The sequence below is a fragment of the Pipistrellus hanaki genome (genome assembly GCF_964339955.1).
Source record: "Pipistrellus hanaki genome assembly, chromosome: 8".
NCBI lineage: Eukaryota > Metazoa > Chordata > Mammalia > Chiroptera > Vespertilionidae > Pipistrellus > Pipistrellus hanaki.
Genome location: NC_140510.1, coordinates 45,983,752 through 45,998,969, shown reverse-complemented (window position 1 = coordinate 45,998,969; position 15,218 = coordinate 45,983,752). Strand labels below are relative to the sequence as shown.

The following is a 15,218-nucleotide window of genomic DNA, read 5'->3' as shown; positions in this document are numbered from 1 at the left end:
CAGAAGTGGTCCCTCGAGCAGGTGCTGGGTTAGTCCCATCATTTATTTTATTCTATTTTTTTAGGGAGGGGGTGTTCAAGTATCTCGTGCAGGAGCACCCGCCCCACGGGGAAAGCCACACGGGACACGATGCAAAAAGTGACTTTCCAACTTCTGCGGGGATCGCGAGTCTGCGGGGGGCCGGGGCGCTCCGTGCATTGGGAAAAGGCCTGGATCTCCCCGGAGCAGACACTCCCAGGAACCTTCCCCCTGCAGCAGATCTGCGACCCTGCAGCCCAAGTCACCCCCGCCCTCCCCGCCCGACACACACACACACACACACACACACACACACACACACACACACGTGAAGCTCGGCGAAGCGTGCCACCTGCCGGGTTCCCAGCAAACATGCCCGGAGGGAAGGACCACCGCAAAGTACGCGTTTAAGGGGAAAAAGAAGAAAAAAAAAGTAAAACTCTCGGGGCAGATCAGACCCTCCTGGACCCCGGCCGCGGTCCGCAGGGGGCGGCGCTTGGTTCTCCCCCGGCCCGGGCTGCACGCGGGGAGGCTCCGCTCCGGGCCGGGGTGCCCCGGGCGGGGCATCCGGGGGGCAGGGCGGCCGGGGGAGCTCGGGGGGGCCGGCGCCCGGGTCGGGGGGTAGGGGGGTGGGGGGGTTAGGGAGCCGGAAGATCAGTGCACTCACAGCCGCTTGTCCTCGGGGTGCAGCTGCCGGTGCATGGCCAGCGAGAAGCCGAAGAGGCTCCCGGGGTCCCCGGTTTTCCGGATCACATTGTCCTCGCGCGTGTCCAAGTTGAAGGCGGCGCCGAGCCGGGGCAGCAGCCCCGCCGACAGGTAGAGCAGCCACAGCCGCCCCGCGGCCGCCATCGGGGGAGGTCGGCGCCCCGGGACCGGAGCGGGAGCTGGGAGCTGGGAGCTGGGAGCTGGGAACTGCGAGCTGCGAGGTGCGCGGGCGCCCGGCGCTCGGGTCCGGGTTCGAGGCTGCGGCGCTGCAGCTACCGCGGCGCCCTGAGTGTGCTCCGGCCTCCGGCGGCCCCACCCCCGGGACGGGACGAGTCGCGCTCTCCGCCAGGCCGCTCCCCCGCGCCGGCGGCTCCCTCCGCTCAATGAGCCCGTTGTTCTCTGGAGACTCGCAGGCGTTTTATCCGGTGACGAGGCCCCGGCCCCGCCCCGCCCCGCCCTCCGCCCTCCCCGCACCCGCCCGGCCCGCCGCCCGCACCTTCCCCGCCGCCCGGCGTGCGGTCCCCTCCCCGCCCGCCCCCCGCCGCCCGGCGCCCCGGACCCGGCCCGGAAGCTGCGGCGCGAGAGGCAGAGGGCGAGCTCGGGGCCGAGCAGCCCCATCCGGGGGACGGGGTGGGGGGACCCCCCCTGGAAATAAGCACGTGAACTGTGGTTGCCGCTCGGGCGCAGGGCCAGGGCGGCGTTTGCTACCTGTTAGGAAAGGAGAGGTGGGTGAGGCGCCGGCCCGAGGCGCCCGGAGCCTCGTGTTCTTGCAGACCGAGGCCCACGTGCAAATGCAGGCTTTATCTATTCATTCATTCATTCATTCATTCATTCATTCCACAAGTGTCTGCTTCTGCACAAGTGTTTGTGGAGCGCATACCCCATGCCGCCAGAGACTCGGGGGAAGAGAGCTGCATAGATTGTTCTCAAAAAGGATAATGGCACACACTTTGATAATGCTGCACCACGTACAGCTCGCAGCTGTTATCTCATGGACCCCTCCTCACCCTCCTGTGAGACAGGGTGTTTTCTTTCTGCCAGACGAGAAAACGGAAGCCCAGCCTTGGCCAGAGCTCGTGGCAGAAGCCACAGTGGTGTCAGCAACTGAAAACTTGGTCTCCAGGTGTGCTGAGGCCGAGAAGCCCCGTGCACAGTAAAGGAGGGTTTGTTTCAAGGGTACCCGCGAAGCTCAGGAACGCCTCCTCCCTACCCTCCAATTCCTGGGACTAGTTGTAAGAACTTCCCCCAGAGGCAGTGCTGAGCTCTGTGTGGGTGGCCTAAAGGTTCGGACTTGGGCTGGGGCCTCCATTGAGAGGTTGACCCCTGGCGCGCCTTTATCCTGTAGTGGTTCTTAACCTGGGGAGAGAAAATTCAAGTGAATTTGGGTAACAAAAAAATTTACATTTTTTTTAAACCTCTGACATTTAGCATTTCCTTTCATTATGGATGAAGGATATCCCACAGTGACTGTAGGGTAAGTATCTATGACTCCCAAGTAGTCTCCAGTGGAACCCACAGGTTCTTTACATCACATCACATCACATCACATCACATCACATCACAGTTATTAAGTATGCCCTCAGCTAGATCTTACGTCAGATGTCAATTAAAAAGTATGTGTATTGCCGGGCTGGCAAGGCTCAGTGTGACCTATGAAGCAGGAGGTCATGGTTCAATTCCTAGTCAGGGTACATGCCCAGGTTGCAGGCTCGAGCCCCAGTGTGGGGCCTGCAGGAAGCAGCCGATCAATGATTCTCTCTCATCATTGATGTTTCTATCTCTTCCTCTCCTTTCCTCTCTTAAATAAACAAACAAACAAACAAACAAACAAATGAAATATATGTCTATATATTAAAGTATGTGTATTGCTATAGTACAAATTTTTAAACGTTGTGTTAAATGTATTTCAATATAATTGTTTTTCAAGACTTTTGTGCATTTAAAAGCCTTGTTCTGAAAAGGGGTCCATGGTCTTCAGCAGCCTGTCCAAGGAGTCCCTAGGGTAAAAATGGTTAAGACTGAGTGCGAGGCCGGAGGCTCCTGGGGTTCCTGCATTGGGAACAGGAGCAGAGAGCAGTCCCAGGGAAGAGCTGAGCTGTGTGTGTGCACATGGGGGTGGGGGAGAGGCCTTCCTGGTATTCGTAGCAAGAGAGCAGCCACCTGAGCGTCATCAATGGTTCGCAGGTGGTGACGGCGGCCAGAGTGAGTCCCCTCAGCATAGTTGGGGATCTGCCAATCAAAAACTCTAGTCCTAGGCAACCAAAAGTGGGATGCAGTGGGTTCAAGTTTAATAGACAGTCTTGGAGGTCACCCTGTTTTAAGCGATGTGTGATAACCTTGTTAAGACTGAGAAACTGTTGAAGACTATAAACTAGTAAACTAGGAAATATCTGCCATATGGTTTTTCCTGCAAGTCGGTTGCAAGTTCGCCTTTCCCCTTCATGTTAAACACATACTATTCGAGAGAGACAGGTCCAAGCTATTAGGACACAATGAACCTTGCTGCAGGATGGTACTCAGCGGGGCCACTGACAGAACTGTCATAGCTGAAGTACTTCTGAGCTGGTTAAAAAAACCTTGCCCTGAGCTCCCTAAGTTCAACTACATTCTACCTCCCTGGCCACTGCCCTAGGACACACCAGCTCCCACACAATGCAGCAACTACGGTGCTAAGCCCTTAAGCCCTGGCACTGCAAAGACTCCTTCTGGTTGAATGTCCTTGTGTCTCACCAGCTGAATATCACCCCTTCCTTCCAAAAGTCACTTTCTTCCCAGGATAGTTAGTAGTTGATGTTTGAATAGCCAAGGGTTATCTACTTGATCCCAAATACTAATTGTGCTCAAGTTGAAAGCTTAAACAAATGTTAAATTTAAATAGAGCAATAAAATATGGAGTGCTGCTGAATTGAAAGATGCCGTGTAGAAGGAAGGAATAGAGAAAAGCAAGGGCGAGAGACTTGTTCTGGAGTACCGAAGGCCCCATCACAGATGAAAAACAACCACACGGCCACCTTCTAGCCGGCTCCTGCCAAGGGTGCCGAACATACTGGAAGTTGAGTGTAACTCAAGGACCCAACAATAATCTCATTGACGATGGTCCGCTCTTCCTAACTGATTAACTGTAACAATAAAGTTTTTGTGAATCAGTTGTCATTTCCGTGGCACAGACACAAGTGAGAAGTCTGACTAAAGGGAGACGCTTCAGGATCTACTAGGACAGTGGTCGGCAAACTCATTAGTCCACAGAGTCAAATATCAACAGTATAACGATTGAAATTTCTTTTGAGAGCCAAATTTTTTAAACTTAAACTTCTTCTAACCCACCTTCAAAATAGACTTGCCCAGGCTGCGGTATTTTGTGGAAGAGCCACACTCAAGGGGCCAAAGAGCCGCATGTGGCTCTCAAGCCGCAGTTTGCCGACCATGGTACTAGGACAGTGTTAGTCTCTGAGGTCAAAGGAACGAAAGAATCAAGGAACCTAAAAAGTATGCATTAAAGGCCCGGGGAGGGAGGTACATAGTTTAAATGGAAAAAAACAAACAAAACATCTGAGACAAGAAGACACTTGCCGGGAACCAGAGGAAGAGAGTTTGATAATAAAGGCGTGCTGACTATATAAGGCATGGTGTGTGTGTGTGTGTGTGTGTGTGTGTGTGTGTGTGTTGTGCATGCACATATATGTACATGGGCACATGCACAGATATGTATAAAAAAAACAACCATAGCATGTTCCCAAGAAGGCGGATGATTAGAAAACAAACAGAAGCGGGTACTTACAAACAGGATGATCACATCAAAGATCTACAAACTGGAAATTTTTTAAAAAATAAAAAGGCAGTAAAAGCTATGAATGATGAGAGCTTTTGAATTTTTATATTTTACCAATGTAATTTTCAAAAGAAAAATATTTCTATATCTCACCTTTGGTAGGGGACCTTTCAAGTAATGTTAAACTATTGGAACCCTGTGGAGAAGTCTGAGGCACTCACGTCATGCCTGATATAATTCAATCATTTTGGCATCAGTGTCACTGTTGTGCTGACGTCATCATCACCAACAGCAGAGACTATCATATATGCTGCTTTTCGTCAACATGGAAACTACTGGAACATCTCCATTCTCCTGCGGTTGTGCTCACCAACCATTTTCCATGTTCCCTGGAGCCCGTCAAAGAAAGGTCATGTGTCAGAATGGTCAGCACGAGGTCTGTGGAACCCTGCTCAAGTCCCGCCTCCGATGATAGCATCTACCCCCACAGCGTGACTTGCCTTACGATTCATAGTTAATGTGACCTGAAGCACTTTGGATGTTGTGTTAAAACCAGATCTTCTCTGTCTACAGGCTTTCAAAATGTGGCTTTGACATGTGATGCATTGACCCCGTTACATACCTATACATATATCCTGTGAACTGGATATATGAACTTTTCCTTTTTTTTCTTTTTTTTTTTAAATATATTTTATTGATTTTATACAGAAAGGAAGGGAGAGAGATAGAGAGTTAGAAACATCGATGAGAGAGAGTCATCGACCAGCTGCCTCTTGGCACACCCCCTACTGGGGATATGCCCGCAACCAAGGTACATGCCCTTGACCGGAATCGAACCCGGGACCCTTCAGTCCCCAAGCCGACGCTCTATCCATTGAGCCAAACCGGTCCCGGCATGGATATATGAACTTTTTCAAATAGGGATTCTACTATTCAATGGCAGATTTTTTTGGGGGGTCTCTTTAAGTATTCAGGGGTTTTTCTTCCACAATGAACCTGCATGCCTTTGTTTTGACATTATGTTTGTCCTAAGTCACAGCACATGTTTTGGGGATCAGGAAAACCTAAACTGCCAGCTATACCTTATTTTCACACCCAGAGCTATCTTATTTATTTAATTTCCAGTTTTATTGAAATGTAATTGATATGTTGCACTGTAGAAGTTTAAGGCATACACTATAACAACTTGATACTTGTGTATATAGCAAAATATTCTCCATACAAAGTTTAATTAGCATCCATCACCTCAAATAGTGTAATTTTTTTCTTATGATGAGAACTTTTACTCTCCTGGCAATTTTCAAATATACAATATAGTATTGTTAACTACAGTCCTAGGTGGTGCATTACCTCCCAGGGCTAAGTTATCTTATTAACTGGACGTTTTTAATGGTTCCCACCTTTTCCCACCCTCACCCCCTGCCTCTGGTAACCACTAATGTGTTTTCTGTTCCTATGAGCAATTTTTTCTAGATTTCACATATAAGTGAGATTGTATAGTATTTGTCTCTTTTTTTGTGTTACTTATTTCACTTAGCTTAATGCCCTCAAGGTTTACCCATTATTGTGTCACAAATGACAGGATTTCCTTCTTTTTTATGACTGATAATTTTCCATTATATGTACACCTCTTCTTCTTCTTCTTCTTCTTCTTCTTCTTCTTCTTCTTCTTCTTCTTCTTCTTCTTCTTCTTTTAAGGGAGGGATGAGGGAGGAAAGAGAGAGAGAGAGAAACATCAATGTGAGAGAGACAGATCAATTGGTTGCTTACCACACTTGCCCTGACCCCAGGCTGAGGATCAAACCTGCAAACCTACATGCCCTTAACTGGGACTCGAACCTTCGACTCTTTGGCCCATGGACCGGCACTCTAACAGCCAGGTCTATGCTACATTATCTTTATCCATTCATCCATCAAGATTCTTAGGTGGGTCACCCAAATATATTTTAAAGTAAATTCACTTGAATGTTTCTAATTCACTTACAGTGAGCTCATTAAAATGTTATAGAGTATTTCACATTGTCATCTTAGGTGGGATTCTTTTTTTCAAGTTTGTTTTGGGGAATTTTTCTATGCCAGGAAGTCGCACTTTGCCAGCAAGCCAGAAATAAACTCAAACTGTAAGTGAATCAAGTTAAATTTAAAAGTGAGCTCCCAAGGCTGAGGTGAAACCCTCACTTGGGAAATTGGGTTTTCCGTCCCCATCATCAGGAATAAACATGAAGCTATGTATATCTCATAGCACACACCATCAAGTCTTGGAAGGCCAAACTTGGAGATGTTTTTAAAATTAATTTTATTCATTTAAAGACAATTTTTATTTGCTTTCTATAACAATGTCTTCTGTAGGGAAAAATGCAAGCTGATTCTGAGTTAGAAGTTAAAAGTCATGATCTCTGGAGTCTCGCAATTCAAGGCAAACACTGGAAGAAGACAGCTTAGCCTCACCCACTTCCATCTGAGTGACTGGAACAAGTTCCTCTACTTCTCTAGGGCTCAATTTTCTCATCTGTAAAATGGCCAGAATTCTTAACTCACACGATTATTATAAGGATTAAATGAGATTATATATGATATATGATATAAGTAGCTCAAGGTCTACTATTAAATAAGTGCTGAATTAAATGATAGCTGAGAAAACAAAGTAGAATAAAATATACTAGAAAATGAAATAAGAGAGGACTGCCAATAATGAGCATTAAACACAGAGACTGAATATGCAGATGAAGTCATCTGTACTCCACATTCAATTTATATAAATAGTCAGGGTAAACCATTCCCTCCCATTATAGCTTGGCAGAAAATCCCTGTTGTATTGTAGTTTCTCAGTGCCTGAGGTTTGGGTGGAAGCAAGTTTGCGCTTCACACTGGCTCTGGACCACTTCCATCCCTTACCAGTGTTCAGAGAAGCAACAATAGGTCCCAACCTTGGCATCACAAGTTCAGAAGAGAGAACCAGTTCAGAGGACTAGGCAGCTGGGAGGCCTGGTGGAAGAAAGAGATGAAAAGTGAAGGAGATTCCCAAAAAATGAGATCCTTTTCTCCCTCATTTCACAATCAGTTCAGCCACCGGGGGAGTTAGTGCTGAGAATTACCCAATATCACAGCCAATGTAAACATCATTGTTATTTTGTTTGAAGCTTTCTTATTGAATATATCTTACAGCTATTTTTTTATTTTTTTAAATATATTTTTATTAATTTCAGAGAGGAAGGAAGAGGGAGAGAAACATCAATGATGAGAGAGAATCATTGATTGACTGCCTCCTGCACATCCCCCACTGAAGATCAAGCCCACACTGCAGGCATGTCCCCCTAACTGGAATTGAACCTGGGACCCTTTATTCCATAGGTCAACGCTCTATCCACTGAGCCAAATGGGGTAGGGCATCTTACAGCTAATTTTAAATAGCTTATACTTCTTTATATAAATTGGCATAGTAGTTAGGAGGACATAGGGTAATCAGACCTTCAACTTCAAAATCTCTTCAAAGTTTTGAATCTGGAAAGCAAGGCATTGGCACATGAATAAATACTGTATTTAACAAGTTGCTTCTACTGGCACATTAACAAGACATTCGAAGGCAATGTAATAAATTTTGCCCTGTGCAGATGCCATTATATAGAACAAACAACAAAGAAAGGGGGGAAAGAATGCAGAAATCTGGACCGCCTAAGAGCTGAGAACGTTCCTGTAACCTTGGCTTTGTGGTCCCAGATCACAGGATCAGAAAAGCGAGGGGACACATGGCTCTGCATTGTGTGATGTATTTCAGGACGTTCCCTGGTGGAAAAGGAGAAAAACGGGCTCACTGAAACTTAGACAACATTTCCTTTCCAAAAAAAAACTGTAGAAAGTCAGTGCAACTCCACAAGACAAAAGCCATTGTCCTAATTTTATATCTGGACACATCCAAGCAGGAACTCTTAAGAGAGGATATATCAGTGTATCGGTGACCAAATTAAGACTCAGGATTTCCCCGCTTCTGATTTCATCCACGAGGCCACAGCTTCGTACCTTACCTCAGCCTTGGCCGACAGAGTCCACTGAGACCAAATTTCCTGCCTCCCAAACAAGGAAATATAGCAAGCCGTTCACAAAGTGTGATCCCGATGGACAAGTGTTCTCGGGAGGAAAGAACACGGTCACGCTCTATGGCTTAGGATGAGCTGTTCAGACATCAGCACGCGCTGCTGGTCCCTCCGCTGATGGAGAATGGAAAGCACAGAAGGCCACCCCGGGGATCCGCGCCCAGCCTAGCCCATCGAGCCAGGGTGAATTTTTCAGCCTTGGGGCCCTCCCCTCCCCCGGGAAAACGTCTCCACCCCACTGCTCCAGAAGAAGTTTACTTTCCCCTAACAGCCAAGCCGCCCCGGGTTGCTGTTGGTTACAAGAAACCGTTGGGCAAAGGCCACACTGGTTGAAAAGGAGGTAAGAGAGCAGGACAGTCAGCTCTTTGATTGTGAAGGGCTGTTAGAATTTCCTCATTTACACTCTGCAAATAACCAAAATACATCTATTTCTCTGAGATGTTCTTTATGTGCTGACTAGTCATGCAGGCGGTGTCTTTAGTGGTTACACACAGTTTCAGTTTGTATTTTTAAAAATAATTCAAATTCAGGAAAAATAACTGTGTATTTTTAAACTATATTCCAAAGTTTAAATATTTTCAAACGTTACTTAAAAGGATGTGTGCGTGTGTGTGTGTGTGTGTGTGTATGTGTGTATATAACATACATATCATAGCCATCAGCCACTTAGGATAAGTATCCAGAGGAGAAGAGCATTAAGTAGACATTCTATCCTCAGCCCAGCGCTCCCCTCCCAGACTCTAACATTCTGCATACACATCCCTCCACTTCCTATTGAGCGATACTGTGATTTGTCTGCTTACATTACTGTCTGCTACTACACTGTTAGCTCCTTCAAAGTAGGGACCATGCTTATTCATCTGTCTCCCTCATACCAATAACTAGGCTGGGAACATGGAAGCTACTAAACACATGACTATGGTACCTAACAGTTTTCACTAATCATCACTTTTAAGCCAGTAGACTTCTTTGAAGTTGGGGGTTTTTAAAGAAAATGTGTCACCCTTGTACTACACGCTTGAAATGGAGCATACCCCCAACCCCTGCATCAAGCCAGCCAATTTAAAGGAACTATTTTGAACTCAAGGTCTTTGATGCTATAATCCTGCCAACAATTCAGACAGCTAGGTAACAGTGAAAGTAAGCTGTGTAATCTGGAGCAGAAATTCTTAGCACAGGTTTTGGGAAGCTGGATGGAGAGAGGAGAGGAGGGGGATGGATTCGAGAGGAGGGGCATGATGGCTGCAAACCCAAAAGTCCTCTGAGCAAAGAAAGCAGTGGCCTCCTAGGAGGGTTAAGTTCCCTATATTGGAAAATATATTTGTTTCACACTTTCCCGGCTAAAGCATAAGGAGCCTTACAGCTTATTCCTGGGCCTCTCAGAACACTCATTCCTGGACCCTGTGCCTCCAGGTAAGAAGTCCACCTCCCTTGGAGGAGCAACCATGAGACCCAATGGAGAGGGTGAGGTCTGCTGATCCAAACCTTCCAGCCATCCACACCCAAGTGTTAGGGATGGGACTGAAGCCATCTCGGACTGGACAAACCTACCCATTCACCGGCTGGATGCCACCAAGCAATCCCCGCGGACACTCTGAGGAACAAAAGAATCAGCCAGTCAAGCCCTGCCTCAAGTTCAGGCCCACGGGGTTGTGGGATATTAATAGAGTGATTGTTATTTCTGCTACTAAGGGGCAGTGATGAAGCAATAGGTAACCAAAGCAGCTGTAATACCAAGTTCCCACATGGGACAAACTCTGGTGGTGGCATCAGCTTCTGCTCAGCTGGCCCACCCTCTGCCTCTTTCCCAGTGGCAGCAAGTCCATAGGGCCAAGTCCATAGGACAAAGCTGCTGAGCCGTGCTCTTGCAGAAGTGCCATCGGTTACAGTTGCTTAAAGGTGACTAGAGCGAGTTTGGTGGATGATGATTTCGTGGCTCCGTGACGAATCACCAATCACTCAGTAATAGGTCTAAAACACGTGCACACAGGGCAGGTTTTATACACTTCTTCCCAGCGTCTAGCGTGGGGGGAGGGGAAGAGCAAAAAGCAGCCTGACTGGCATTATGTGGTTGTGACGGCGTCCACTGATCCACAGGGTGCTCGCTCCCTGACCCGCTTCGGCTCGAGTCTTTCATGGTCCCTCGTTACCATCAGTGTCACACAAACCCAACAGCACAGCACATTTTTTTATTTTATTTTTTTGTGACCCAGAGGATTCTCAATATGTGAATTCTGTGGCATTTTTATTGATCTTTAGTTTGTGGTCTTCAATTGATAGCATTACTCAAATGTTTCATACGTATTGAAAAGCACTTTCCATTAGTTATGTGGTTGCAGGTTACGTAATCAAAGTTGTTACAGTTGTTCAAACTTTCATAGCATTTAATTTTCCTCTCTAGTTGATTATCAGGTTCTGAGAGGATGGCGTTAATTGCTGCTAGAGCAGGGTGGGTTTTCTTTTCTGTTTAATATTTGTGCGGTTTGACTTCCTCACTCCTTTTTTTTATTTTTTATTTTAAAAATAAATACTTTATTGATTTTTTTTACAGAGAGAAAGGGAGAGGGGTAGAGAGCCAGAAACATAGATGAGAGAGAAACATTAATCAGCTGCCTCCTGAGCACCCCAACTAGGGATGTGCCCACAGCCAGGGTACATGCCCTTGACTGGAATTGAACCCAGGACCCTTCAGTCCGCAGGCCGACGCTCTATCCACATTTTTTTTTTTAAATGGCACCGCAGCGTGTCTGGTAAGCAGGAGGGGGAGTCGCAGAGTGTTCCCCCAACACCGAGCGTCAGAATCCCAGGCCGCGGAGGCTTTCTAAACACTTAACGACTCTCCCACCCAAGTCTGTCCGCTGCCCTCTTCATTAAAGGCTCTGGCTTTTTTTTTCCCTTCCCTCTCGGGCTCTGGTTTCATTCTGTGAAAAGGTTCACTGCCTCATGTGCCATGAGCAGACAAGCTTATCGAATGAACTGTAAATCTCATCAGTTTGGCACCGGGGTTCCATGGGAGCCTCGGAAACAATAGCCGGAGTTGTGTTCAGCTTCAGTGACTCCAACTGGTTCTCAGTTTGGCTCGTTTGTGCAAAGCCGTTGGAGGTACAAAGCCAAGCCCATTCGTTGCCAGAGAGCGGTTCTAAGGGAGGACCGAGCCGTCGATCCCCAGGAGGCTTTCCATCCAAGCTCTCATGACAGCTGTTATTGATGACATAAGGTGTGTTATGTAACTCTCAAAGGCGTTACTCCATCTCCTTCCATTTCCTCCATCTTCTGGATTTCCAAGGAGACCCTGGCAGTGCTTGCTGACATTGGAATCCGCTGGGGAAATGAGCAGAGCGTATCTCCAAGTTCCTCTGGCCCCTAAGAGTGATCAAAGTGTGGTGCTGAGCCCCACCCGCGAGGTATTAGGGGTTTTTTTTTTGCTTGTTTGTTTTAATGTACCTGTGCCTCAGATTACCTCTGGGGGGAAAATTGACTTAGTTTCAGCAACTAATTCAGTTCTATTTCTCATTTATACACTTTTACAGCAACACATCCATTTCCACTGTGAATTACACTTGAGAGATTGTGAAGTTCACGCATTCAGGCTCCTAATCCGCACACGCCTCGTTTCCAGATGGAAAAATGGATACTCACCACAGCTCCATCAGGAATGCCAGTTTCCCTCACGCGCTAGCACTGGCCGGTGCCCTTAGAATACTGTGTTCATTTAAGGCATTTTCCGGGCCTCCCAGCCTTGTATTTACATACCAGCTGAAACTGCCAGTGGAAATGAATGGGGATGATGATATTTGCCTTATTCCAATTTTTTCTCTAAGAAGGGAAGAGGCTGGAAATAAGCAGATGTGAAAACACTTGTCACGAATCAAAATGTTTACTGCTGGGTTCGGCGAGGCTGCCGGTGTAGAGGCGGTGAATCTGATATGTGTACTTAGCAAGATAAGTGTGTTCAGTGTGACAGAACCTTGGACAGAACTTTTGCAGATAACCACTAGCAGCTCCATATTTCTTTGTCTATTAGGCTTTTCACAGTTCATAAACTTGGCTTCCAGAGCGCCTCTGCTATCTGCGTTAGCATAGACTCTCACACTAATAAATACACTCCAGCTTCAAGTCACTACACCCACAGGTAATACAGGGCGAAAGGCCAAGAACAATGTCACTATAGGATTGAAAGATTTAGCTTTGTTAAATAGTTCATGTTACATTAAGGAAACTTTCTTTGGAATAAATTAAATATCTAACGTTCTGGAAGACAAAAGAAATCATGCAATCGCTCTCAATATGATCCCAGGCATTGAAAAATATTTATAACAGGAAATTCATGAAATAATATACACAAAGATGACAAAAAATTACCGATGTGATTTTGTAAATGGAATGCCCATCCATGAGCTCCATGAAAGCCATGAGTCGGATGAGAAAGAAGAAATAGAAAAAGTACAGATGAAAATCAGAAGAAACAATATAGAAGTATGTTAGAGGAAGTGGTCAAATTAGCATTCAACTTTCAGATGATGTCCAAAGTTGTTCTCTCTGAGCTCTCTTATTCTGTACTACATCATATAACATGTACCAAGATGGTCAACATCCAGTCACATCTGGGTTTAGAATAGATCCAAATTGGGCATGACTAATAGCAGCCAGGAGTTTAGGCACTTCATGCAGCCTCCCTTCACCACTCTCCACAAGGCCTCCACGGGGGCAGCTCAAACACTTGATGAGGTCAAGCCATCTTCTTTTCAGGAACTCACCCAAATGGAGTGGGAATACCTTGGCCAGAAGAATACCAGTTACAGTGCCACTGTGCACTGCCCGTGCTATGCACAGCTCTCCCCTGGGCTAATGTATAATGGAAAGAAAATGGGTGAAACAGTCCTTATTTCTAGGGTATTGTGCTGATGAAGAGACTTGTCTCCATGTTTGAGCATGGAGGGCTAAATCCTAATCCCAAGTCCAAACTTATTTCATGAGAAACCTTGAGCATACCACTTTCTCAGTTCTCCTACTTCAGTCCCTTTAAAGCATGTTAGGCTGACTTTGCTCTGACGGATATATCAGATTACATATGACATACAACAAACATATCTGACCGAGTTGCTGTGTTTAATTAAAGTTGGGCTTTTAAAAAAGGAATGAGAGAGGAACCGTATGGTACTCACTATGCAGAATTCTTAGTTTATTGACCACTTTACAGGTCATAAAGTTTTTGTCCTAAAAGAGACCTTAGAGAGCACACCAAACTCGGTCTTTTCATGTGTGTAGAGGTGAGGACACAGAGGCCCATAAAGGACTAGGCGCAGGATCGGGATCAGATTTTGAGTCTCCTTAATCTCACCAAGTCTTTCCCCAGCAGACCAGGTCAGCACAGAAGTAGCATGTTCTTTTCTCAACCACCAACACACTAGAATTCTCGGGGCTCTGTAATAGAATGCAACCATGGAAGTTATATTGGCGCAAAAGTTCTAAGATTGTAGAGCAAACACTGCACAGAGGCTGAGAACATGACTGTGTCCTGGCATCACCCTCCACCGAGGCTAGATCCCATCTGCTTTAACAGGACACAATGCTCACCAGTCACTGGCCAGGCTCTACCCGAGGGCTCAAAACCTTCCTGGTCTCACACTGCTTCTGACCTGAGGGTTTGGATGAGAAGAAACTGAGGGAAAGTAGGCCTCCTGCTTGTAGGAAGAAGCTCTACCCTCGATTCTGTCTGACATCTCCATGAGCTCCCTGCTCAATCAAATTCAAAGCAACTTATTCTCATGACTTGCATCACACCTGCTCCTGGCATGAGTGTGAATCCAGTTTCATTTTTCATAAGAAAAGTAAATGATTCCAAATAAAGGCAACGTTTTTAAATAGTTAAAACATGAGCCACATGGTCACGATTGAACAAAGAAACGTAGACAATAGACGTCTATGAAACAGAAAGTGACATTTTCCACCCGTCCAATACCACTCCCCTGAGATAATCATTGTTAACAGCTTGGTTTACATCCTCCCTTTTACGCATGTAGGAACATGTTTATAAATATTTAGCTTCTGAACCTTGACTAATGTTAAGAAGCTCCCCACTGAAGACCGTAGTTCAAAATCCCTCTGAATAATCTACTAAAGCGCTACTTTGCAGATCCTAAAACCCCCACCAAACAAAATAATGTACGTATGGAAGAGGCCAGCCTGGCTTGCTGTGACTAGTTTTGGCAGGGGGCCCAAATATGCAAATAAGTCCAATCTGGTCACTTTAAAACAGGACTCTAGCTCTTACTAGAGTTACTACTGAGAGCGATGGAACTGAAATCATTTTTCCAATGCTATTCTGCTGGGTTGCAGGAAGGGTTCCAGCATAGAAAAGCTCTGTTTAACGCTAAATGGCATCTAAATAGGAGTTTGCTGGAACAATCTCTTTGGTGTTCTGAATTCTCTAGTGATTTTTTTTTTTTTCAGTTACAAGAGTAACTATGGCTAGGGTGATGTTCCCCTGATATTTGGGGAATTGGTTCAAACGTGGTCTGATTTGAAGACTTTCTCTCCAGTTTCATTATGACTAAGGCAAGTGCACGCCCAAATACCTGAGGGTTGTGCCTACACTTGCCACAGTCGAGGCAATGCAGTCTCAGGTGCTTATT

The 15,218-nt window shown here is 46.1% G+C and overlaps 1 protein-coding gene across 2 annotated transcripts in view; it reads right to left on the bottom strand.

Moving 5' to 3' along the window:
• ITGA6 (integrin subunit alpha 6) overlaps window positions 1-1,119 on the bottom strand; it is a 66,987-nt gene extending 65,868 nt beyond the window's left edge. Inside the window, exon 1 of one of the 2 annotated variants that reach the window (XM_084892283.1) lies at window positions 686-1,119. In XM_084892283.1, coding sequence (XP_084748409.1) covers window positions 686-867 — 182 coding nt within the window. In that variant the 5' untranslated portion in view covers window positions 868-1,119. The remainder of the gene's footprint in view (window positions 1-685) is intronic. The other variant, XM_084892282.1, reaches the window with a different exon arrangement.
• Between the last annotated feature and the right edge of the window lie 14,099 nt (window positions 1,120-15,218).